The sequence below is a fragment of the Thunnus maccoyii genome, chromosome 1 (genome assembly GCF_910596095.1).
Source record: "Thunnus maccoyii chromosome 1, fThuMac1.1, whole genome shotgun sequence".
NCBI classification, from domain to species: Eukaryota; Metazoa; Chordata; class Actinopteri; order Scombriformes; family Scombridae; genus Thunnus; species Thunnus maccoyii.
The window spans coordinates 16806825-16832640 of NC_056533.1; the positions used below are offsets into that span (position 1 = coordinate 16806825).

At 39.3% G+C, this 25816-nt stretch overlaps 3 protein-coding genes across 3 annotated transcripts; 1 reads left to right on the forward strand and 2 right to left on the reverse strand.

Moving 5' to 3' along the window:
- Positions 1-548: 548 nt before the first annotated feature.
- Positions 549-6877, reverse strand: tfb2m (transcription factor B2, mitochondrial). The gene is made up of 10 exons (XM_042412123.1): positions 6688-6877; positions 5302-5664; positions 4535-4724; positions 4167-4258; positions 3908-4061; positions 3300-3448; positions 2881-2970; positions 2441-2500; positions 2172-2320; positions 549-1931 (listed from the first exon to the last, which is right to left on the reverse strand). Exons 2-10 carry the CDS (start codon positions 5587-5589, stop codon positions 1742-1744), a joined length of 1362 nt encoding a protein of 453 aa, XP_042268057.1. The 5' UTR covers positions 5590-5664; positions 6688-6877; the 3' UTR covers positions 549-1741.
- Positions 6878-7062: 185 nt separating this feature from the next.
- Positions 7063-15934, forward strand: LOC121897565 (saccharopine dehydrogenase-like oxidoreductase). Its single transcript, XM_042412133.1, has 12 exons — positions 7063-7531; positions 9675-9787; positions 10882-10962; positions 11430-11559; positions 11716-11765; positions 12024-12154; positions 12586-12703; positions 13305-13424; positions 13571-13627; positions 13794-13905; positions 14184-14265; positions 14479-15934. The coding sequence occupies exons 1-12, from the start codon at positions 7333-7335 to the stop codon at positions 14567-14569; spliced, it is 1284 nt and encodes a 427-aa protein (XP_042268067.1). The 5' UTR covers positions 7063-7332; the 3' UTR covers positions 14570-15934.
- Positions 15935-17268: 1334 nt separating this feature from the next.
- gcfc2 (GC-rich sequence DNA-binding factor 2) lies at positions 17269-25725 on the reverse strand. Its single transcript, XM_042427122.1, has 18 exons — positions 25313-25725; positions 24844-24945; positions 23852-24043; positions 23345-23599; positions 22895-22995; positions 22490-22653; positions 22043-22226; positions 21459-21582; positions 20978-21029; positions 20659-20756; positions 20090-20289; positions 19831-19975; positions 19438-19559; positions 19082-19158; positions 18861-18927; positions 18585-18731; positions 18336-18472; positions 17269-17986 (listed from the first exon to the last, which is right to left on the reverse strand). The coding sequence occupies exons 1-18, from the start codon at positions 25632-25634 to the stop codon at positions 17854-17856; spliced, it is 2622 nt and encodes an 873-aa protein (XP_042283056.1). The 5' UTR covers positions 25635-25725; the 3' UTR covers positions 17269-17853.
- Between the last annotated feature and the right edge of the window lie 91 nt (positions 25726-25816).

The window sequence follows — 25816 nt, forward strand, 5'->3', positions numbered from 1 at the left end:
TCCACCACAGCTTAACAGGGAAACACTGTCAGAGGAAACACAAAGTGGGAATTTGATACTAAAAAGACTGTAAATGTGGCAGATATCCACTTGATATGACTAACTCAGACTGCTGAAGCCTAATAGAAGCTTCAGATCAATTTTTAAATGCATTTTTGCCCAAAATGACTGTGTGGCTTTTGTCCCCCATCACTTACATTGAAAGCACATTTGAATCTGAATCTTGCAATAGTCAGTATGAACAGGAGGAATGATTGCAGTGAGGAAATCCTCTTTCACTGTTCATATGGACACCTGACTGTTGTTTAAAGACAGACAAAAAAAGACAAAATTGTGAACCTGTCCTTTAACATTATTGTCAATAATTCAACCCAGTGTTTTCTCTTTTGGTGATGACAAACTAGCTGCTTACAATGCTTATAGGGGTTTGGGGATAGTCATTAGATAAGTTTAGATACTAGAAACCTCAAGAAATTTTACAGTGTGGACTCCTTAAAGCAACCTTTGAAGCCAAAACCCAGGAGAGGCAGTGGAGCTACACATCAAAGTCAAATCTACCAAATAGTAAAATAATTTAATTCAGAATCTGTCATTTTATACAGGTGTATTATTACTTTACATGTCTTACATGAAACCAAATAACTCAAGCTCTCATGACATATGGGCACATCATTCCAAAAATAAAAACGCTTAAAAAGCATATGATCACCTCGATAAATCACCATTTTTCACTGTATGCAACCAGGGAAAAAAGGGAATAGATTTAGTCTGGCAAAACACCCAAACTCCTCAAAATTAGCTTGCTGATGGTGTGAGGACAAACCTAAGACAGGATCCCCAAATTACATATCAAAATTCTCATTTGTTTAAAAATGATGTTAGACAGGCAACACACACTCAATAAAACATTTTAGACAAGCTTATTCACTCACAATGAATATTCAAAACTTTACAAGACATAAAGGTATTTAGTGACAATGCATCACCAAGCTGTTGTAATGTCTTCACATAAGCAATCTCCCTTACTTCACTCAAGATGTCTGTTTGGAAAATTATGCAATATTATGGCAGGATACATGCAGGGTTGTGATCTGTTGAACTTCCCATAACTGCTGTCACAGCATAGTTTTAGCAAAACTGCAGTTTAATCACTTATTCAACAAATATAGTGTACATTCATTCTGAATTATCTGCATGACTAAGGCTTTTTTTAGCCCCCTTGGGCACTTTAAAAAATATGATTTTCATTATTATTATGGCATTCATTCAGCAATTTTTAAATTTTTAAAGCATTTTAAAGTGTTTTCCCAAATCTCAAGTGAGGGCCCAAAAAGAACCATTTCTGCTACTGAGTTTTTGTCTGAAATCTCAACTCATGGGAATCCCAGTCCAGGACATTGCAGAGGATCATCTCAAGTTGTTCCTCCATTTTCTTAAAGTACAGTAACACAAGCATTTCCATCATTTCAGTCACTCCATACAGAAGTGGATGATGTGAGGTAACAAAAGTATTTATGCAGTCAACTTATTCTGCTGTGTCCATTTCACAAATATTTTTCTTATTAGAATATTTTGTGTTTTCATGGATGTCTCTAAATCCGTTTTAACTGTATTTACTGTGTGTCCTTGTTTCATAAAATCAGACATTATATTATTCTTTATTTATATTACACTGTCAATATATTATACATGTGTTTGTATGTACTTGTTTTGTCTATGCATTTGACCTAATGTATATACTTTAGCCCCATCCCTCTCTCTGTGTGTTTTCCAGGATCTCTTCATAAAGCCAGCTCTGTGTGAACTCCTGGCTCTTGTCCATTAGCTGGAACAGCCGAAGATACTCCTCTGGATATACGTGGCCTGTCAGGATGTCCTCCGGCATGTCCATCTCTGATAACAATTTACTCCCACTATCTGGTGACCAGAGACTAGAAAAAAAAAAAAAAAAAACAGAAATGAGGGAGAGTAAGAAAGGGAGGAAGAAAAATGAAAAGATGAAAAGAAATGCAGAAGATGTTTAGTTGGAACAGCCTATAATACTACTACAGTATGGATGAGCATGGCTCTACTGCAATTCTTGGATACATCAGGCAACATGTGTAATCATGGGCTGCAAGAGTGTGCCTGCACAGCCTCTCTCAACATCTGTGTGAGTGTGCATAGCTTACTTAAGCCTGTCGATGAGCTTGACCTTCCTCTTTGCCAGACACTGTTTGACCATCATCAGCAGAGTGGAGGCATTGGAGGTTGTGAGGCCTGCAGAGAACAGATCAGCCCGTGGACGCATACGCACCAGGCACAGGTGGTCATTGGGAAGCTGAGTTGAGAGGTTGATGGGGAAAAAAAGGCAGAGAATGGGGGTAAATGTCATACTGTATTAAATGCACTACACCAATCAAGTTTACAATGCTATCACTGAGTCTGCTCTCTTCCTTACCGTGCCTTTAGCAGAAGGTGCACTCTGTCTTGAAGACGTCACGAACGACTCCCACGGCTCCTGCAAAGACAAAGATGAGGAGTTTGATGAATGGTTGATTTCCCGTCAAAAATGTGTCGAATCATACGGAAAAGCAGCAAAAAATAAATGAATTTGGAAATCTTATCTCGTAATTATGACTTCCATATCACATAATTAAAAGAAAAAACATCTCTTAATTGTCAGAAAAGATAATTACGAGATGCTGTAACAGTTGTTTTCATTTCAGCTATATTACCTATGAAACTATATCATACTTTATTCATGCTTTATTTTGATAGCGCTTTTCTTTCGGCTTCAAGGAAGCAGCATAAAATTTACAGTAAACATTGAAAAGCCTCACTTGTTTTAATATTTTGCAAAATCACCACATGTTTTTGCCACTCTCCCTCATTTTGTACCTTATGCAGTAGTTCAATATCACAGGCCATCTGCCAGAGGACACCGAAGGCTCTATAGTGCATCATTTCGCCTGGACGTGCCACCAGTTTCTGATGGAGAAATAATTGTGTTAAATATTTTATACAAAGACCAAAGTAACACACAGAGATGATGCATTCATTTAAGCTAGCAGACACTATTTTCACCCAGCAGTGACTGATTGTATTGCCATATGGATATGGCAATCTTCAGGACTGATCACCAAGCTGGTGGTTATAATTAGCTGACTGGCAGCTGTAGCAGTAATTAAGTATGGATGGGAATTAGCTCAGAGCTGCTCCAAATGGGTGCAAACAAACACACACCAGGTTATACTCTGATCTTGACTAGTACTCCTTAATTTCTACAGACAAAGCATAATATGCTCTTGTTCTTTTACCAGGTATTCCTTCTCGCTTATGAAGAGGTTGAGCTCTATTCTTCCGTATCTGTAGACAGACAGCCGTTCAAACAAAGCGTAAACCATCTTCAGCAGGATGCTGCGCTCATTACGCTGGGGCAGGATGCCAACCACCTTCACTGGGACATCTGGAGAGACATACACATGATTACATCACCAAAACACACACATAAGAGGGATCCTATACTACACAATGCACTGTTTCCATTCAGTAAAGACCTAAGTATTTTATTGTATAGAAACTGCACACCAAGTCATTACTCTAATGCAATGTGATTTTATTTTTTCCAAAGCACTGATTCTAAAAACATTGATCTCAATTCTTAAAACCTGTGAGTTGCTCAGCAAGTTCCACCAATGAAAAGTCTTAGTTATATATATTTTAGGCTCTGATTTGAGCCCTGGCTAAGGGGTTAGGCTAATTCTTATAAAAGGAGGTGGGATTTGTTTGCAGACAGAGAGGCTCAACTAAAGGAACAAAAGCCTCTTTGTGTATGAATGTATGTGAGAGAGAATTTACAACGCAACAGTCTTTTAGGTTTGCTGCACTGTTTTTGTTTGTGTGCATGTGTTTTTTTTCTTCTCACCATCAGTCCAGCTAGCTTCTGATATTCCCAGGTCAGTGAAGAGTTTGTCAGTGAACATGACAGGAGGTTTGAGGTTTCCATGGCCAATGGGGTCCAGCTTAAAGTAGTCACAGTGAACCACTTCCAGCTGACCATCAAGGCGACCTTCTAACTCCTACAAGATTAAAACATTGTTTATTCCTCTAACTGCTACAGGATTGGTTAAGCTCAGGTTAAGGATACAAAAAGCTGTTTGATGCTTAAAAGGTGTTTGTGTTACCTGTAGTTCATGTACGAATGACCTATCACCCTCAAGAGCCACAATTCTCTGAGCTCCTGCATTAAGCAGTGTCCTGGTCAACACCCCAGGACCTAAGGAAGACAGACAAACACAACCTGTCAATTCATTGTTTCCATTTATGACAAAAAATGGTCTTTCACTGACAAGAATAATATATCCTGTACAAACTTATAAAATACAAACACACACAATAGTTATTTTTCAGCAAAGCACTCCCATTAAAACAAACTTGTCAGTGTCTCTATCAGTTTAGATGAACATTATGCACTTGCAAAATTGCAGAAGAACAAAAATGTATACAATAAATCTACTTCTGTTTTTCACTCTCACATTGTGAAAACACATACCTGGGTTACAGTCAAAGATAACAGTTTTAGCGTCCTGTAGGTCAGGTCCCAGGTGTTCTGTTACTAGCTTGGCCAGCTCTGGGTCCACTATGAAGTGTCTAGTTTTTTTACAGGCCTGCGCACGACGTATATTCTCCTCTACTTCCCCAAGGTCCAGGAAGTCATAAAGGCACAGAGGACGACGTTGGCCCTGCAGAAAGACATATGTATATACAGTGTGAAAACAATCAAAAGCATATTTGAAAAATGCTCACAATATATTGAGAACCAGTGACAATCTTTTACTCTATTTTATTTTTTTAAGTTTATTGCACAATTAAAAACAAAGCATGGATGAGAGGCAGCAAAAACTGTCAACTTGTGGGCTAAGCGCAGTCAGTTGGGGTAAAAAAAAAAAAAGAAAGCTGATAATAGAGCAGGCTCAAGACATGGAGAAAAGTATGTTTGTGCTGTTTTGCTTGCTCTTTTGTCACCACAACCAACACAAACTACTTGGAAATGGGTGAAGAGATGGGGGATTATAGACCATATCTGAAAACAAACCACGTAAATTGCACAAAAAGATTTGCCTGTATTACTTAACTCCTTAAAAGCTCAAATTTTATCATAACTTTGCACCCTACTGATAAGTACAAAAAAAAAGTGCAGAGGCACAGACATCTGTAAATCCATAATAGGCAGGTATGTATTTCATTAGAGCTACACATACATCAAGATGCAGTGGAAAAATCTTGTCTTAAAGAGCATAGTAAAAAATAACTGTCTACCTGTACAGCCACAGCAGACAGGTTCCTGTGTGCGAGCGCTGAGGATGGGGATGTTCTCTCTGCACGGGGTTGCTGGGAGCTTGTACCAAGTGTGGGCCGACCAGGGCCTGAGGAGAGAGAGTCCAGGCTGTAGGCCCGTCTGTGAAGGACGGGAGCACCAAGAGCACTGAGGCCAGAGGGACCCACAGGAACCAACACTGCCTTACGCATACAAGATCTACTTCTGATGGTATGACAGCAAGCAGAGCGCATCATCAGCTCCACCACTCTACACATCTGGGTGGACATGGTGGACCAATGGGTGTCTAACAAGAGACGGAGGAGGGAAGGGGAGATTGACGGACCTCTTGAAGAGGTCACTGCCTAGAGGGAATGGAGAAACAAAAAGGACAAGGAATGTTATGAGGAATAACAATTTCATGTAACAATCATCTAAGTGACATTTCCTGACTTACAAAAGTACTAACACTCTTTGTCAGAGCCAAAGTCATCAGAACATACTATATTATTGTTGATAAGTGATAATTGTTCACTTATTGTGATTTTTTTGCTGTTAGTTGCTGATGTTTAGTATACTGTGAGTGTATCACTAATAGTAAAGTGCGCCTCCTAGTGTTATAATCGAGAAAGGAGTTTGCCTTACTGCTAGTTTGGCTCTATACAGCTTTAGTGATCGTTAATTTGGACCTTTGAAATATTTGGATTACAGTTGTTTGGATAGTCCTTTGAATTATAATTATGTTCTACATAAGGATTCTACCTCGTAAAACGCTACTTTGCTGTATAAAGAAGCATTATTCATGCCTGTTTGGAGAGATAGGTAAATTCAAACTATTCTTCTGTCTCTGTGGATTTGAGAGTAACCCTTCAATTTGAGACGGATGCAGAGTGGAATGTAAAGAAATAGAAACGCGTCAAAACAACAGACAAGCTAAAGATGTAACCAAGTGGCTCAAACTACACTATTTAATAATACTTAATAGAGTCAAAATAATTATTTCCAGAGCTGGTTTAAATGTCGTAAAGGAAAAGTAACAATACAGAAAAAAATAAACAATAGCCTTTTAATATTTACGTTAGATATGTTAGTTGTTGTAATACAAAAATATGAGACCAATCTGTTTTGCTAACACGTGGGGAGGTTAACTCATTAACCTTTGTTTTTTATCAGCCTCAGTGAAGAAGTATTCACTGTCCTTCATCCTCCACGTTCACACTTTGCTCATCTGCTCGCCAAACAGCCATAAAAATAACCTGGCAGACAATCTGTTAGTATAAGACTGAGTGAGGACACTTTAATTTTAGCCGGCTGGCTAGCTGCACGCTAACGTCACTTACAGCTAAAATACATTTCATGTCGTTTCCTCGGAGAATAAATAGACATACCTTACTGCAGATTGTCCTAAATATCCAAATCTAACGACAGCAATGATTTAAACCCGGATCCTGTCTGTGAGTCCGTTGGTAAGGCTGTGTGACATTGAACCCTCAGCATCCTGACCCTCCACACTAATGTTTTCACAACTCTCTCGTGGTGCTACAGGCGCAGTCTGAAAGTCGTCATTGATCTGCGACAACTGCGTGCACCAATCAGAAAACTCTAGGAAGTTGTCAAGGAAACACGCTTTTTTATTTTTTTTTTATTTTTATTATTTTTATTATTGTTTTATTATCAAACGAACATGCTTTTTTAAATTGTTTTTTTTTTCAAGTGATCATGTTTTTTAAAAACATTTTTTCATTGTTTTATTGTTTTATTTTTTCAAGCAAATATGCTAATGATAAAAAAGGCGTGAGCAGCAAAATATTACTAGAAAGATATACATTGCTCAAAAAATAAACACAGAACGCAGCACATTTAGTTTTTACGCGTCTGTGTTTCGGTGGCTTAAGATTATTAAACGTTCATATTAGCACTATGTTGCTACGGAAGTAGCCAAAGTGTTAAACCCGCACGCAGCCTGTTTCAACCGTCATTCAGCCTGAGCTGACGGTGTCGCATTGAACTCCTCCAGCCTGTCCACTGTCATCATGGCCTGTGTTGAAACATCCTCCAGCAGGCCCTACCACCTGGTCGTCTTCGGAGCCTCTGGCTTCACAGGACAGTTTGTGGTGGAGGAGGTGGCCCGGACTGTTTCCGAGGGTCCGAAGGGGAACCTGAAGTGGGCCGTGGCCGGCAGAAGCAAGCAGAAGCTGGACAAAGTCCTGGAGCAGGCCGCTGGAGTCCTCAGTGTGTATCAGTAGTTATGCATCAGTAGTTGTGCATATTGTAGCAGACTGTTAATAACAAGCTATTTTCCTCCACCATGAATAGAGATTTTTAATAGTGTACGTTTTTGAATTAACTTGTAGCTGTTAACATTTAGGGGTATTGTAATCGGCGAGCTGCCCTTTCAATCTGTTTTAACTAAAAATACTTTGCATTTCTTTTCTTCTTGCATTACTCCGACTCCAGATTACTTATCTACTAAATCAAGCTTTCTGATTGTGATGATTTTGACTTTGGTCCCATCTACTGAACTCCAAAGTACACATGAGTCAGCAACACAAAGTTAACCACTGAAATAATTATTATTTACTAGCCATTACTACTGTTAAATATAAAAATGTAGAAGGAGAGTAATTATAACGCACATCACGTATAGGTTACGATTAGAAAATAATTCTCAGGATAAATTTTTGTGGCTTGGAGTTAGTGTGCAGGGACCACAGAGATCTAAGTTTGCGTATCTGCTCTAACCAGCAGTCAAAAGAAATAGTGATATTTCAAAAAATGATAAGGTATTTATAGAGTAAGTAAAGAGGCAAGAAGCTCTTGAGCAGCAAATGGTTAATATTACAGCTGGATCCTTTGTTGATTAATCTACTAGTTGATCAACAGAAAATTAATTAGCAACTATTTTGACAATCGATCTAACATTTAAATCATATTTTTAAGGTAAAATGGCAAACATTCTCTGGGTGCAGCCTCTCAAATGGATTAGTTTCTTTTCTCTGTTGAACTATTAATCCAAAATTATAAATAATTATGCAATGCAACCCCAGTGGATATTTCCTATCGAACTTCAAACAGTATATTTTCTGATGATCGACTTTGTTTCAACAGTAATAATTGTATTTGTTCACTCATGCAAAGTGAAGACAGAAATAGAATAATATAATTATACCTCCAGTATGTCTTAATATAATTCACCTGAATTCAATCATCATGTGGAATGTGTTAAAAATATTTACAAAATATTTCTAGTATGCCAGTAACTTTCCAGGTTGACAATTTGTATCTATGCAACACTCTAAACATGGAAAATGAAGTCCATCACAAGATTAGGACCAGAGAGCACTTGTGTTGTCATGATAGTGATGTGAGTTTCCAGAGGATTAGATGGTTATTTAGTTGTCCCCTCCCGTTTGGCTTTCTCTTCAGGGAGTGTACAACAGCTGATGGAACATACCCGCTCGCTGTTCAATCCCATTTGACAGTACACAGCCTGATGTGTCAGCTAGTCCAGTCATTCAGTAATCACTAAAAACAGCAACTTGTCTGTTTAAACAGAAATGTATCTTTTCTCCCAAAGGCCCCAAACAGCTTTAATGGCTCATTTAAAAACAGCTTACATTGTTTCTGCAGGTTTTTTGAAGATGTTATCTAAGATTAGATAAGTATCTGGATTCTTGTAGCATGTTTATACATTTATTAGTAGCAATGTATTAATTTTCACTCATGCAGACAGTACTCGCATACATTGTTTTCTTAAGAAGGAGAGCTTGACAAATTTTTTCTATTCATGGATTGAAACTGAAGACGCCATGGTAACAAGCCCGTTTGTCTAACCTTTAGGCTGCCCGGCAGACTTTATAGCTCCATGACAGTGACTCTGTTTCCTCCTCATTCTTTACACACCTGCAGATTTTACTGCTTACTACTGTTTATGTATAATAAATAAGGGCCTATGAAATAATTTTTATGTTGCAGGGTTAAATTATTACAGCTGCATCATCCAACAGCCATGTCTGACACTTGTCTCAAACTGACCAATCTCATGAGGAGGAGTTTTCTCATCGTTCTATAGTCAATTTGCTCCATCTTTGTGTTTTCACTGAGCAGTAGTAGTCCAGTTTAATCAATGATCATGACTTTTAATTATTTAATGTGCATATTTGAGGCTTACTGTTACTCATTGCCTTAACTATAAACTAACTGCCAGTCGGTGAAACAACTGCAATCATCAGACTAAAAAGATTAAATAATATGGCATCGTGAATATTTTACATCACGTGTCTATAAAAGCTGATGTCTAAAAGTTGAATGGCAAACATTTGGATCAAAATATACCACAGCCCCTACTCTACTCTAACACTGCATGTGTTTGCAGGTAAGCCAGAGCTGAGGACAGAGGTGGACATCATCGTGGCAGATGTAGAGGAACCAGACTCCTTGGCAGCCATGTGCAAACAGGCAGTTATTGTTCTCAACTGTGTGGGGCCTGTAAGTAGACAGTTCCAACAGAAATGTTCGTGCCTGTATCTGTTTTTCTTTGACAAACTGAACTTGCTCAGTCTCATGACACAAACTGTATTTTCCTCAGATTGCATCAAAACATTGGCATGTTGGCATCAGTGTAGCTAAACTAGTCTGTCTCACTCTTCCTTTTTCTGTCTTTCTCTTTCTTGTTCTCTGTCACACACACACATACAGAGCAGCCTTCATTTACACAATGAAGGCTGCTGACTTACAGCACACAATAAGTCGTATTGTGTTAAAGTCAGAATGGAGAGTAGGTTTCCAGTAGCAATGCTTAGCGTCCTGTGCATCATTCAGGTTCTTGTTTCAAACCAAATTCTTCCACTACAGTAACCTCCACTGTTGCATTCAGCAGAACTTTTCCAGTTTGGTTAAAACCAAGGCAGCACAGAGTTGAAGCCAAAAGGAAACCAACCAAGTCTTTTTTTTTAAAAAAATTTCAGTTTCACTGTTTTTAATCTTGAAAATACAAGTCCACTCATATTTTCCTGTATGAGGATAAATATAATAAATCTGGTATTACCAGAGCAAGAAAGACCACATAGTATTATGTCAGCCACACGTGTCTTGCATAATATTATATGGAACAGGAACAAGGAGTGTTAGTAAGGAAGAATGTACCTTGTACATATCGGCGGTTTGTGTGTTGTAACTCTTGACTCCTGACTTGCTGTGTACAGAAAATCAAACAGAAAGACAACTCCTAAGACTCACATAAACTGTGTGACTTCCATGTAATATTAAATGTGTGTGTGTGTGTGTGTGTATATATATAAATAACACATTACAGTACAATGAACATGTTTAACAGGATTTACCAAGAGATCTGGCTTCTACAGCTGCAGTGTGCACCATGAAACACATTGTGCAGTGTTTCTGTGTGGAAAGCTAATATTGTGACTCTCTGCACCAAAAGAGGGGGTTATATACAGTCTATGGCAGTGACAGGGACTACAGTTCATGGAGAATTGGCCATTGACCAAATCACGAAAAAAGGGGGGATGTTTTTAAAGTGTAACATGGTATGAATTAATTAGTGTACATCTCTATGTGTATAGTACAGGTTCTATGGTGAGCCAGTGGTCAAAGCCTGTGTGGAGAATGGAGCCCACCATATTGACATCTGTGGAGAGCCTCAGGTATGCATATAGCTCTGTATTTCTGTACTGTATCCTGTATAATTGATTGTCTGTCCTCTCTGCTTTGGTGTTGACCAACACTAATTTCAACATGCATTTAAACAAAGTGGATACTTTGCCCGACATGGAGCTGCATGTTATCAGTGGACATTGCAGGGATGTTGCCATACAGATGTCCTAACATTTGGCTTTGCTGTTGTTTGTGTTCGGATTAAATGAAAGACATGCTGAGTTTCATGCTGTTGCCTGTTAGACAAAATTATCTCTCACTTGGGCGCATGACAGCAGTTTTCCCTCACTGTTCGATGTCCAGTCTGTGTAATACGGCACTCTGACAGCCTAACTTGAAGATGATGGAAGTTGCCAAAGAAAGCAACCTTTATAGTTAAAGAAAGCATTTGTGTACAGTGTGTGTGTGTGTGTGTGTGTGTGTGTGTCTAATTGTGCAACTGTACACCTGTGTGCAGTTTCTGGAGGGCATGCAGTTGAACTACAACAGCCAGGCAGCTGACAATGGTGTGTACATCATAGGCAGCTGTGGATTTGACTCCATTCCTGCGGACATGGGAGTCCTCTACACCAGGAACCAGTTCAAGGGTACGCACATATGGACATACACGCAGAAGGATTAAAAAAATAATCCCCCTCTTACGCTGACATGCAGTGGTCCATTCTCTGTTTCTGTTGCTATAAATAAATAATTTACTGTCATCTTAGCCTCTGCCAAAACATGGTGTGTGTGTTTTTCCACAGGTACACTAACTGCAGTGGAGAGCTTCCTGACCGTCAGCACAGGGGCTGAGGTACGTAACTACATTACCCATAAATCCATGCAATGGACCAGCTTGTTGTTGACATCTGAAGTGCCTGCATATGAGTCTCTTCCTCCTTGTTCACTCCCTTTTTTAAAGATTTCTGTTGTACTATGTGTTCCTCTCCTTATCTCTTTCTGCTCTTCGTCTCCCCTTGTTCTTGTTCTCATCGTTCATTTTATTTCTGCTCTCTGTCACATTTTTTTCTATCTTTGAATTTATGTGTCTCTCTCTGTCGTTCTCTGTCAGGGTGGATGTATCCACGATGGCACATGGCAGTCAGCCGTCTATGGTTTTGCAGACGGCCAAAAGCTTCAGAGTCTTAGGAGGAAGTTTAATCACAAACCTCTCCCTACTGTTGGCACTAAGATTAAACGCAGGTACGTAGGACAGAAAGGCCTTCTGGCTTCTGCAAAATAAATCAAATTCCTAGATGACACTTAACACAGACAGCTTACAGCCCAAATATTAAGTTGTATATGTTTACATTCAGAGCAACTCGTCATTCATTTGTTGGCTAATCACACATTTCTAAATAGCTTCTTGAGATTGTGGGTGGCAAGTAATCCCTGCTGTCAAATCTTTAAAATTGTATTTTACATAATTGAAAAATGAAACAAAGGCAATGACATATTTCTAGTGAGTAATCATCCAGATGTGACATTTTTTTCCTTCTTTTTTATTTTCTTTTGGATTTTTTTGTCTCAAATTTAAATCCCACAACCTCTAGTACACACAAGAGCATGTATTACAGTTTGGCCCACACATGTTTGTGTTGATAATCACTGAAATGTTTTCTTTTCATTTCTAGGGGTTCATTGTTCTACAGCAATGAGATCCAGCAGTATACGGTGCCCTTTATGGGCTCCGATCCCTCCGTTGTCAAGAGAAGCCAGCGCTTCCTGGTGGAGGAACATCAGGCCACACCGGTCAGTCTTTTTTTTTTTTTTGCTTTTATTTCTTTACCCCTTGTTTCATCTTTCGCCACTCTTTATGTGTGTTTAGTTTCCGTAGCATCATGGAGACCCTAGTATGTCTGTTTCAGTTTATGTATCACAGATGAGATGAATTAGGATTTTTGTCTATTGGATAAAGCTGGTTTTGAACTTGGCTCTATTAATCATGATTTTCTGATCTAGTGAACACCTCTCCATATGTGAATGAAAAGTGACACACACTGCTCCAATCCTTCTTTTATTTCTTGTTACTGATAATATTTCTGTCCTAGATGGTCTCCATCCTCCTCCAGTTTGTTTTTAACCATTTATGATTCATATTCATGATAGCTCTGTTAAAATATTCATTTTTATGAGATGTGTAACTTTTGATGGTCTAACTTGGTCTAAGTGCTGAAAGTCTCGAGTGGAATAAACTAAATACTTAAGAGCCAAAGAGTTGTCATCATCATGGTTCATTAACACTCTTGTTTTCACATTTAGACGGTACCAACATTAATGCAGTGACTGGATTACTGTCTCTGCTATTATGATAATATGCTGCTACAATCTGTATTTGTTAACCCTACTGTAGGTTCAGTATGGCGCGTATGCAGGCATTGGAGGCATTGGAAACATTATCAAGTTGATGTTTGCTGGCATGATGTTCTGGTTCTTAGTCAAGTTCAGTTTTGGCCGCAACCTGCTCGTCAAGGTAAATGAACGTGGCATGCATAGAAACAATACACATGATGCACTTCACATTTCACAAATGACTTTGACTGAATATTCTACCTGTTACTGAAATAATTAAGTCAGAGTACACATACTGTGTGCTAATGTGTGTCTGTTGTTCCTCAGCACCCAGAATTCTTCTCTTTTGGACTCTTCTCCAAGGCTGGACCCACTAAGAAGCAGGTAAATGTTGACAGAACAGAAAATAAAAACCTCATACATTCAGTTAATGCTCACCAGCAGTTCTGTTCATTCATCTGCAACATATCATTTAGTTCAGATTGTAAAGTTAAGAAGAAGATGCTCTAATTTCTGCTATGTGTTATGTGTGTGTCTGTATGTGTATTAGATGGAAGGCTCATCCTTCCGGTTTGCCCTCTATGGAGAGGGATACACAGAGGGACAGGACCCCAGCCAGGGAAAACCTGATGGCAAGATTCGCACACTGGTTCAAGGACCAGGTAACTGGAAATTTATAATCCTGCTATAATACAAGGTTTTGTCCCTAATTTTGCTTTAGGAGGATAGCGGATGTTCTAGCAGCATGAAAATATTTTATTAAGCCCTCCGTTGACAAAACGTGAAATAGCTGTACAGTCACTTGAACATGAAGTATGTTAGTAATGTTTCTCTCCTACAAAAGCTTGCTGGCTGACAAGACACTTACCCGGTCTGGCCTGTTCAACACCTTTCTTGATGTGTCTACTGGTTGTGTAATTGTGTCTCTGTTATTATTCAGAGTGTGGATATGTGGCCACGCCCATCGCCATGGTACAGGCTGCTCTAACAATCCTCAACGAATCCTCAGCCTTGCCCAAGAAGTAAGTTATCAACCCAGATTAAATCAACCCATTTTTCTTGTTTGGAGTGTTTTCATGTGAGTTGAGTTTTCTGAGAATGAGGCTTTCTAATGCATCTTAACCAGCCAATTAAATCAAGCACTTACCCATATATTTTTATAAAGTTCCTGTGATGTTGGTATGAAGTTTATTTTGGTTTTAATTAAATTCTTACTTGCATCCATCTTTTTCCAGGGGAGGAGTGTACACTCCAGGAGCTGCTTTTGCAGAAACCACACTGATTGAACGCCTCAACAAGCACGGCATCCAGTTCTCCGTCATCTAAAGTTTGTGCCCTCTCTGATGCCGTACTCCAGGTTTTTCTCAGCACTTACGTAGTATATGCAGAATAACAACTGGAAAGTTTCCAACTTTAGAAGAGCGCTATTTCATCATCAGAGCCTTCACTAGGGATGGAAGACACTTTCAGATTAAATTCTAACACAATTCTTAACGATACTTTCCGCATTTATCCTTTTTCGATTAGTCGGAAACTTGCCAGTCTCCCTTTGGCTTGAATGTAACATTACTATTAACTCTCTGCTTGCAAGACAAATAGCACAACTGCGGCAGCTTTTCCAAGCCAAGGACGGTGGAGAGATGGTTGCGCGGATAAGAGTTTAGCACAGTCCATCGCTAAAATGATTATTTCTAATGGAAAAAAGGATTTATTCCAGGATTTATTCCAGGATTTGGTTTAGATCATGTCTCTAAACCCAAACAAAAAATTAAAATGTAATTTATATTTGTACCTCACTCGATTGAAAAAGGTTCATTACCAGTCCTCCTTTTGCCAATGTAGGCTTCAGGTAATAAAAGAGAAAACATGACGCTGTTCCTGTTATCAGAGCAAATTGGTTAGTGACAGACAAATTATAGTGTGATCAAATGAACAAATTATCTAATGATGCAAACAGGATAAAAATTGGCCTTCCTTAGTTGCCACACCCTCATGATGCAGTCTGTCTGTGGTTTAGTCACACAGGAATGGATTGACATGAGTTAAAAAATCTCAATCTTTATTAGTTCTGTCTCTGTAATATACAGTAGCTTCATATGCACAAGCACATTGCTCCCTAAGTAGCACTAGCAAGGTAGTTGTGCTTGTGGTGTTTTGGTTCAGTGGAGTGAAACCGTCAGTAGAGAATAGGAGCCTGCTGTGTGTGCACGTACATGCTTGCCTCTCCTGGCCTCGCCTGCTAGTCGAAGTCCTGATCGCTTGGTTTTTGACAGTTAATGGTTGGACTATCACTAGGTCGTCCTACTTTCTTGGATGTTTATTTTTTGTAGCAACAACTCACTTATCCAGATGTTTGCTTTTGAGCCTTGTCAGAAAATGCATCCAGTCGTCTGTACACAAAACAGCACGAGTTACCATGAAACTGAATGCATCGTCTCTGCTGTTTAGTTAACATGTGTGCGTGAAAAGTTCGTTTTTTGTTTTTTATTTTTATCCGAAGGTCTTGTCGCTCTTACGGACTGGAATTGTTCTACGATGTGATGTTATCTCAGTCCAGACTTGTTTTTGACTTGTGTTTGAGTTTGTGGGTGTTAGTGCACGTGACAGGCTATGTTTTGGAGTTTTGTCTGTGGTTTGGTTTGCTTTGCTTTGTGTTGGCCTCCTGAATAAAGCCAAATCTGCTAACAGCCATAAGTCTTATGTCTTTCCTATAACACAGACCACACAAACCTTTATGGACGCCTGTGAAAATGTAATTTCCAGATCAGTTTCAAGCATACCAGTAATGTCCATGATGCATTTCCTGTCGAGTAGAAGGGTTATCAAGTGGTTTACATTCATTAAAGCGTATGATGAAAATTAATAATTTATTATATGTATTGTTATATTTATTATATACATCCCTCTCAAATATTAAGAGATTGTCCTAAAAGATCACAAGTTTAGTTTGTGATCTACTAGACAAACGGTAGTCGTGATCTTACCTTCACCGTGTGACATTACAAGTGTCTTCATTTAAAATATTATATTGATTTGATTTATTGACTCAAGACCATGATTTGGTTTGACTGTTTTGTTTTTGTGGACATTCCCACCTGAAGCAAATTATGGATTGGTCATGTTTATTCCCACATTGTGCATACTTTGGTATTACTATTTCTCACTTCTGTGTTCTCTGAAGCAGCCTGGTCCAGGAGAGAGGGAGAAGAGGAGAAGAGGTAACAGCCTAACATCATTTGGAACTGATGGCTCAATGTTTGAAAAAGCAAATTAAGTTTTCAGGTACTGTTTTGAATATCATTACAAGTCTGGGAATAATCTGTGGGCTAGTCCAACCTTTATTACCTGCACAGGGCTGGGACGCTAACCTGTCTCAGAGAGCACTCACCTGAAGGTTAGATGGGCAGAAATAACTTAAAATGCTCTTATGGCAGATGTACAGTATAACAATAATTCCCCTCACCACAATCCGCGACGACTGACTTTGTATTTGTTGGTGGAAAAAACTAATTGGGGCTAAATGCAGTTGAACACTAGCCTCAGTCTATGTAACAGGAGTTGTTGATAATTTGCCTTGTAATGAGTGGTAAAATGATTTTTTTGCCATTTGTCACTGTATGGTCATGAAATGATGACATGTCAAAGATAAAAATCAAAGTGATGATTTGCGATAACCGTTTTTTATAAGTTGTGTATGTAACAGAATATTGAGATGTTTGGATGGTATTTGTTGTCATATTTCCACAAATCCATCTTCTGTATCTCCAATCCAGGTAATAATGATGATAATGATATTCTATCCTTTGACTGTGCCATTGATAGAGTTGACATAAGTGTGAAAGTGGTTCATAGTAGATACTAAATAAATCACTGACTTGTATATAAAGGAGTCGCACATCTTAGAGAACCAGTTGAGCCATAACCTTGTTTTCATGTCTGAATTTATAGGTATTGGCAAGTCAATTTAACACATCTTACAAACTCAGAAGTTGAGCAGTGTATTTGAATGAAAATAAAACTCTACATATATTTATGAAATTCACATATTTATTCATAAAAATACATTTATCTCCTGTACAAAAAGACAGCAAATTGTTTATGGCTAAACAATGATCACAGAGAGGTCAGTTCTTTACCCCACACAATTTCTGTTGGCAGTTTGCTGGTAGTAATTTAGAGGTGATTTGTTGTCATATTACAGTAGCTGTACATCACGAGTAGTATTGTATGTGAATACATTCTGCATTGTGGAATTAATCCATATGTTTTTAATCTATTGTTAGTTTTACTTCATCTCTGACCTGAAAGTGTGTAATGGCCAAAGTGCTGGTCTGACTAGCACAACACAATGATGACATCTTTGCCCATATAGTTCATTTTCTTTCCCCTGAGTGATTTAGTTCAACAACTGCAGATATTGAAGCGGGGCAATGGAAATTAGTTAGTTTTTCACTAACCATAAGTGAATGTAGGTACATTGCATCCAATGCACCAGACAAATTGGACAACCCAGAACTGGATGACTATTCCTTCTTACAGAAGGCAAAGCTCACCCAGTTCCGTACTACGTTTGGTGTTTGATCCACCTTCACACCCACCGAGTTTATTGTTCATACTGTATCTTGATTCAGCAGCTGGTGAGAGTAGATGACATCTTCGTAGTGGTATTTCTCTGCTATAGCCATGATAGAGTCATGGCACCTGATTCTACTCAGAACCTGCAGCACTTCAACCACAGCAGACCTAGACAAGGAAACACACGCCTGGATTAGAAAATTACAATCATGTTGTTATTGATGTATTGAGAAACGTCATGATCCCTGAATGGATAGAAATGCAACCACTTAAACTAAAATTTGCTGTCACAGTTAAGCACTTGTGTCACTTTGAGCATTGTGAAGCTGAGGTTATGGAGCACCATTAAGTAACCATAAAGATACAGTATTTTCAAGCAAGTAAAAGTAACAGGACTTGTTTTAAAACTGCAAGATATAATAAATGATTTCTTTGAAAGTTACATAGAGACTAACGTGATTGTACAGCAATTCCAAAAGTCCCCCCCCCCCCTCACAGAAACACACTGTTTTATTACCTGGTGTTCGGATCTTCAGGAGGCTGCTGTTTGCAGATGGTATGAACTTTTTGAACTAAGTGGTTTCTGAAAGACTGGAGCTGAGACAAACAGACGTCCTCTCCTCTCAACCATGAGAGCGGCAGACTATCTGCTATCTGGAGAGACAGAGAACAAACAACTACATCATTTTCAAGACCACAAATTGAGACAAAGGCAAACAGCATATATAAAAGACATTTCCATGTTTAAATTTGCTATTCCAAATACCTTTTTGCATGCATGAACATCATTACTGGACAGTGTCTGACTGCACAGGGTGATCATCAGGTATCGGTTCAGCAGTTTGTCCAACATCAGTTCCATCAAAACAGACTCAGGAAGCAGCAAATCCCATTTCCCCATGTTACCTAGTAGCTAACATAAACAAAAAACACTGATTAACAAACAGCAGCTTGGCAAAATTAAGCTCTGCCCACTTGGAAAGACTGAGACAATATAAATTACATAAATGTTTTAACCAAACTGTTTGCTAGTGAGTAGTACTTTTATGGCCGTCCAGAACTGTTGGTCCCTGAAGCATCTCTGAGGAGAAGACCTGTCTTCTAGGAATCTGTAAAAAAGAATAAAACAAAAAACAGTATAAATAACAGATTGCAAAGACCATAAAAAGTTATAACGTCATTTGAGACTATTTTGATTAAACCGATTTTAATCAATGCTTCAGAGTATAGGAAGCAAGAAAAAAAAGAAAGAAAACAACTTACTTTTTGGGGTAGAGGGGGATGAAGATATCTTCATCTACACAGCTCCTCAGTCTGCCAACCACAGCCTCTATGAGTGCCTGCATGGGACACAAATACACACAGTAAACAAAAACATGTTAATGTACTGTTTGTCTGACTTGTATTACACTTTATAGTTTATTATTGTATTCCGTGTTAAAGAAGGTTTCATAGCATGCCTAACAACACCTCTCAGAAGCACAGCATACTGTCTTGGGGCTTATTGCTTTACATTTAAAGAGTAAAAAATGTGTAAAAAGCAAAGCAGGACTGAGGCAGAAGGAGGATTTCTGTGTTGACATCTATATATAAGTTTTATGTGTAAGTGTGGCCTTTACCTTGACTGGTTTGCTCTGCTCTCCTTCAAAGATTGAATAGTCCTCCCTGAGTCTGTGACAAACATCAGTTAGACAGACTGACTGATGGAGAGACATGGGATCCCACACCAGCTCCACGAAGGCTGAGCAGAAAGAGCAAAACAAAAGTATGAGGCTTTTGTAATTTGACACATCTGTGGTCCAAAACAGGCCAATAAGGTGGACGATAGCTTGTGGAGGGATTGCACAAAGGTGAGTGGACAGCAAATTTGATAGACTGCTTTTCATTGTGAAGAAGTTACTGATTTGATTTCTAAGTTCAAGCCTCCATCTGCTCTCTCACTACATTTTAAAATCTTATACTTATTGCAGCTCTTTGTATGAGTACAATGTGTGGATGCGAGTGTGTGTTACCTGTTATTTTGGGTAGGACAGTCTTTTCTATGACATTAGACAGCGTCTGTCTGTCTGTGTGCTCTAGCTCCTCATGACCGTGTCCGTGACAAAAGGTCTCCACCGCTGTGAACCATGGGAGGTTTTCAAAGTCGCCGCTAGCATCCTGACAGACACACACACAAATAAACTTGAACACATACTATGACCAATGGTTACTGTTGTGTGTATGTATGCAGAGTCAGCCTCTGCGTTTGTGTGTGTCCATGTGTTTAAGTACCTTCAGAGGGTTCCACGCCAGCAGCTGATGTCTTATGATGGGGTTCAGCAACTTGGGCAGACACAGAGCGATGTAGGCATTTTGGTACGAGTCAGAATAGGATCCTCTCCATTCTTCAAAGTGAGACAGAATCTTTTTCACGTCACAGAACTCGTCCTGGACGTCAGAAAACACTGCCTGGGACTTCAACATGATATCAGCTAGAGAGGGAGCCGAGAGGGAGAAGTAAAAGAGAGTCAGACAAAGTAGCAGAGGGATCACATAACTCAGCCTGGACAGTGGGAGCCCTGACTGATAAAACAGAAAAACAGTAAGAGAGAGTTTATGTGTAGCAGGTAGAACGGGGAAAGCATGGGAGAAGTGACACTGGTTAAATTTGATCTTGCAACAATGCTAATCCATTGTTGGACGCTACAGTAGTGTGAGCTAACACTCAACTATTGTTGAGTATTACCTGAACTACTTAATGAAATATTGTGGATGACAGTGTTTTTTTTATTATGAAACTTAATAGGTTGAAGTTTTTAGTAAAACTGATAGAAAGCTAAACACACTGATTTCTTCCTCACCTTTCTGCTTCTGCAGCTGCTCTTCCTCCTCTGCTGAAGGCTGTGTGTCTTCAGGTATATCAGAGTCTTCCTCAGTTTTAACACCAATGTCTGTCTCGCTGCAACATATGAGGCAAATATTTCACAGACCTTGTAAACACCTCTTTTTGTATTATTTTTTTACTGGATGGAGTTTATTCAATTCATTTTGTAAGTATATATAATTTACTATTACAGCAGTCTTGTTGTTTATATACAGAATATATTAAATATAATACATGAAATAATTAATAACAAAAGAAGGAAACTTTATTATGAAAGATATTTTTACTTCACTCACCCTTGAGTCTCTGCTCCATTGGGAGAGCTTCTGCTTTGCTCATCTGTACGATCTACAAGTGAGATGGAAAAATACAGTTAATGTGGAGACCATTTCACCTTCAACTGCCAGGGCATCTTAAAATTACAATTCTTTCCATGACTTTTCACAACCACACCAGAGAGCTGTGGCCTAAAAATGTTACTCCTGGGGAACCAATGTAAACTTTTCTTGTATCTTGTGGGTGGTGCAGTGACCCCATAGAATCACTGAAAGAGTTGGCTGACATTCAAATGTAGATTTAAAAAGTCTAAAACATTTTTAGTATTTCACTCATCACGATCTTAACTTTGTGGTTAAAATGTAGATTCTTATTTACTAGGATCTAGAATAACAAGAAACATATAATCCTTGGCTCAACTACATTTAAAATTAAAAAACACAAGCAATATTTCCAGTTTTATCACAAATGCACACGCACACACACACAAATATCACTCACAACTGAGCTGCTGCAGGCACTCAGCCTGCTCCTTGATCTTCTGTCGTCTCTGAGCCAACAGCGCCTCCATCTGGTCAGACAGCAGAGTGTGCAGCTCCAGTTCCAATGAGTTGATCTCAACAACCTGTAGTCAACAAAGTGTCTACAGTCAGCAAATTAACAATCTATTTATCAAAAAAGATGCATTCATACAAGTTCCTTTTTTTACATTGTTTTTTGGCTCAGGAGTAGAGCCAAAACTGTTCCAATCAAAGTGGTGTTCAACAAAACTGTCTGACAGAACTCTCCTGATGGAGAGAGAAAGTGTAATATAAAATATATTTAACCTTAACATTACTGAAACATGCTGAAACCATGGTCTCACCAGTTACCACTCATCAACATTGTCTACTGCCTACTCTATCTGCCTGAAGCCTGGTAACCAGTTCTAAAAATGTAAAACTTCCTGTCAGGCCCTTCCCTCTTTGCACCTTCCATCACAGGTACTCTGCTATTTAATAAGCTGTAATTATTTTCTTGACCTATTTCCTTTTATGTGATGGTTAACTGCAGAGATAAACAGAATCAATCTGTTAATCTCTTACCTTCTCCCGTAGACACTCCACCAAGTTGTGGGCATAGAGGGTCATGGACCTGTAAAACCTGAGCTGGCTCTCTGAGGAACTTTCCTCCAGAATCTCTGCAGAGCTTCTAGCGTTTTCAACATCACCCTCCATCCTGCTCAGCTCAGCTCGCCGCGCTCTGTGCACCTCCTTCAGGGAGTCCAGTCTGGAGAGAAAAACGGAGTGTTGCATTATGTATGATTATGACACATGTGCTGCTTAGAAATGTGAAATAATAAAATTAAGTGACTGGAAAATGTATCAGAAAATACAACTATGGAAAAGTTCATTCTTGACTTTAGGAAAAGTATTAAGAAATATTATTGTTACAATATCGAATCATATGTGATAAAAATTAACCAAGACGGTTATATCAAATATGTCAAATTAATGACATGGTTAAGGCAAATAAAGCTAAAGGAAACTTACTTTCCGGTGATCCTCTTCTTCACCATTGAGACAGTGATGGAAGGAAGTGTCTCTGGGATCCTGGCCCCTGCTGATTTCTTCTTTTGTCTTTGTCTGCTTCGCCTGTTGCTACTGCTGCTGCTGCTGTAGCTGCTATAGCTGCTGGATTCACTGCCAGAAGGACTCTGAGTACAAGAAGAAAAGGAAGAGAAAATGAAGGATGTCAAAACTTCAGTACAGAGAAGAGTTGCTGATGGGGGAGACTGTTGATACTAGTATGACAAAATCACAATAGCAGAATGCCTGATATAGTAACAGATGGATTAAGAAACAAAAACTATAAAGAGAGAGAAAGACTTACATAAAAGAAAATAGGAAAGAAAGAGCAGGAAGAAAATGAAAAGGATGTTTAATGGACTTTCTTACTTGTCCGCCTGGTCGTCTCTTGACACCCTTCCCAATTTGTGTCTCCTCCCAAAGTTCCTGCTCCTCTTCATCAGATCCTGACAGACTGCCATCACTTCCTCCTGGATGGCACAAACACACACACTTGAAGGAACACATTCCCACAACTTGGTGCAAAACAGACAGGCCTATCATAATGTAATATAATTCCTAAAATACACTTAACAATAAAGATCAACTTTCATATACTCTTAATCTTCTCTTCTTTTGCCTCTGTCCTTCTCTCTTCCCACATATTCCCTTCTCTCCTTTTCCTCTCCCCTCCTCTCCACCTACTTTTCTCTCAGGCACTCTCTCCCTATGCTCACCCTTCACCCTCCGTCTTCTTCTCTAGTCCACACCTCCTCTACTAACCTCTCTCTCCTTCTCCCCTTTCCACCCCATCTCCCCTTATGTCCATCTCTCTCATACCAAGTTTCTCAGCAATCCTCTCTCTGATGCTTTTTAATCGTGGGGCGAACTCGATTCTTCTCTCATGATCGTCTGGCTCATCATCGTCATCGTCAATTCTGTCTTCATCGTCATCACCCTCCCTGCTGTAGTGATCTGGGGTGCTGCCTGCGGAGCTCTGGCCATCTTTACTCAGGGGCAAGAACTCTTTCTGGGCTCGTGCGGCACGACGCTGCCTCCTGGCTGCCTCAATGTCCTTAGAATTAGGGATAACAGCTGAAGACAAAACAAATGCGCAGAATATTAATGCAGGAACATGAATGGCTGACAAACAAACAGCCAATGGGCACTGTGAGCATGAATGTAACATCCAACAAGTTTATTGCACACTCTAATACAATATTTTCCCCATATCATGCAGCACTAATAAGCAATGTGCTGTAGCTTTTATCTATTCTTAAAACTTTAGCGCACACACACCAACATCTGTGAAGTTTATACATAACATACACCCACCAATACACGTACCTGGTTTAGTAGCAGAGTAGCTGGAGACTGAGCTAGATGAGGGAGACCTGGAACCACCTTCATTATCATCATCATCATCATCATCATCATCATCGTCGTCATCATCACTATGGCGAAGACTACGTGGTGAAGCCTGGCTGCCATAATCTTGCCTGGGAGAACCAGATTGTGGGACACCTCCACCGGCTGGTACTGGGAGTGAGGACAGGGATAAGACATGTCAACATGAAAACTTTCAAAGTATGGTGCTGTTGGCTGATATTATCATCTAGATAAATAGTGAAATAAAATTTTAAAATGTTTTCATTTAAGTCCCCCTCCACTCAAAAATGTATTTTTCTTCTTGTTCCCTCAGTTTAATGTTTTGAGCTTCACTGTGCAGAATGATGTATGCAGAAGGCTGTTTTCACGTTCATCTGCTGAGAGTGGAAAGTCTCTCTGTGTACTGACAAGCATGATTTGTGACGTCACAAATAGTTTGGAGCCAATCATGGTTCAGTATACAAATTATACAAGTGCGATGTGGAAAGTTGAATCCTCCAGTGCACAAACACTGACAATTGACTTTTCAGTGAGGTAGGAGACATCTTTTGTCCAGTAGTACTTTTGAAATAAATGATATTTGCATATTTATAGATTCTGTTTTTTTTTTTCAACCAGGGAGAAGGAGTAGGAGTAATTTTAAGATTTTTATCTAAGTAATTAAACCTGTTTTTTGTTTTCTTAGGACAAACCATGTCAGACCCAATTTATTACTATATTACTGGCATTCGTATTTTTATCGGTATATATAAAGTATCAGTCAAAAGTTTGGACACACTTTCCTATTGAATCCCCTGCCAACACCCATTCATATCCATAAAACTCTGTCTTCTGCCTCATACTCTAGTGAGAGTGAGAGTTATGATTTGTGTGAGTAACACAACATCTATCATAGGGACCTGTTGGTGTGTAATGGTCACCTGCGCCTACACATCCAGGGAGGTACTTACCAGTACTGTGGGTACTCCTGGCAGGTGGAGCCTCCTTCTTCCTTACTTGGAACAGCACAGCTTTATCAGATGACTTCTTCAGTCTAAACTCTGGTTCCAAGGCTGAATCAGTAAAAAGAAAATCAGAGATTCAATAGGGATGATGGGACTAAAATCTACTGACATACAGTGAACCTGGGACTTTTGGGGCCCTGCTGGGCAGTTGACACAGATGATGGAGACACTGTAATTGACAATAAAAGCATATAACAAGAATTATGATCAATTATATTATGTCAGTATATCTTCTTCTTCTTTTGAGCTTTATAAACAAACTACGAATCCTCTTCCATTCTGGCAACTTAAGGCGAATAAATTGTGTTTCCTTTTTCCTCGGACGTTGCTCTAACGTCTGCTGTCGTTAAGTAAACGTTTGACTGGAGTTCATCTTTGTAATGCTGACTTCAATACCCAACGTAAACTCAGTTACCTTCTTTGTCCTCAGAGAAACTGAGGACAGCGTTTTTTTTCTTCTTAACCTCGTCTTTGTCTTTCCTCCTCTTTTCTTTCTCCACTGTCAGTTCCAGCTTCTCCCCGTCCTCTCCGTCACTGCTACCCGGCTTCGGAGGCGTCGATTCCCGCTTGGAACTGCAAGAGATGCCGCGGCCATGGGCCACTTTGGACGGCTTATTTGCCACAACTGCTGTTTTTTCGCTCTCCCTTCCATCTCCCCCGCTCTGCTGCTCTTCTCCCTCATCACTGGAGTCTCCTTTTCTCTGCCGAAAGTTCCTCCGGGGCTTTTTGTTGAACATATCGATCTACCAACCATAAACTACGTGGTAACAGCTAAACAGGTAGCTGGGTCGCAAAGTAGAACTAAACGTCGTACGTCAAGTCGCCGAATGGAACGTAAAGTAACCGCAATGCATTATGGGTCATGTAGTGTGAATCCGCCAAACGATACAGGCAGGTCTTTACAACTTTTCAGACTTTT

Excerpts from the sequence above, each read along its gene's own strand:
- tfb2m (XM_042412123.1), bottom strand. The coding sequence starts at position 5,589 with ATGTCCACCCAGATGTGTAGAGTGGTGGAGCTGATGATGCGCTCTGCT. Across the intron at positions 3,449-3,907 it reads AGAAGCTAGCTGGACTGATG|ATGTCCCAGTGAAGGTGGTT; the intron begins GTGAGAAGAAAA and ends ATGTCTCTCCAG. Across the intron at positions 1,932-2,171 it reads AAGCTCATCGACAGGCTTAA|TCTCTGGTCACCAGATAGTG; the intron begins GTAAGCTATGCA and ends TTTTTTTTCTAG.
- LOC121897565 (XM_042412133.1), top strand. The coding sequence starts at position 7,333 with ATGGCCTGTGTTGAAACATCCTCCAGCAGGCCCTACCACCTGGTCGTC. Across the intron at positions 9,788-10,881 it reads TTCTCAACTGTGTGGGGCCT|TACAGGTTCTATGGTGAGCC; the intron begins GTAAGTAGACAG and ends CTATGTGTATAG. Across the intron at positions 13,425-13,570 it reads GCCGCAACCTGCTCGTCAAG|CACCCAGAATTCTTCTCTTT; the intron begins GTAAATGAACGT and ends GTTGTTCCTCAG.
- gcfc2 (XM_042427122.1), bottom strand. The coding sequence starts at position 25,634 with ATGTTCAACAAAAAGCCCCGGAGGAACTTTCGGCAGAGAAAAGGAGAC. Across the intron at positions 22,996-23,344 it reads GAGGATTGCTGAGAAACTTG|GAGGAAGTGATGGCAGTCTG; the intron begins GTATGAGAGAGA and ends TGTGCCATCCAG. Across the intron at positions 22,227-22,489 it reads AAGAAGAGGATCACCGGAAA|ACTGGACTCCCTGAAGGAGG; the intron begins GTAAGTTTCCTT and ends TTTTCTCTCCAG.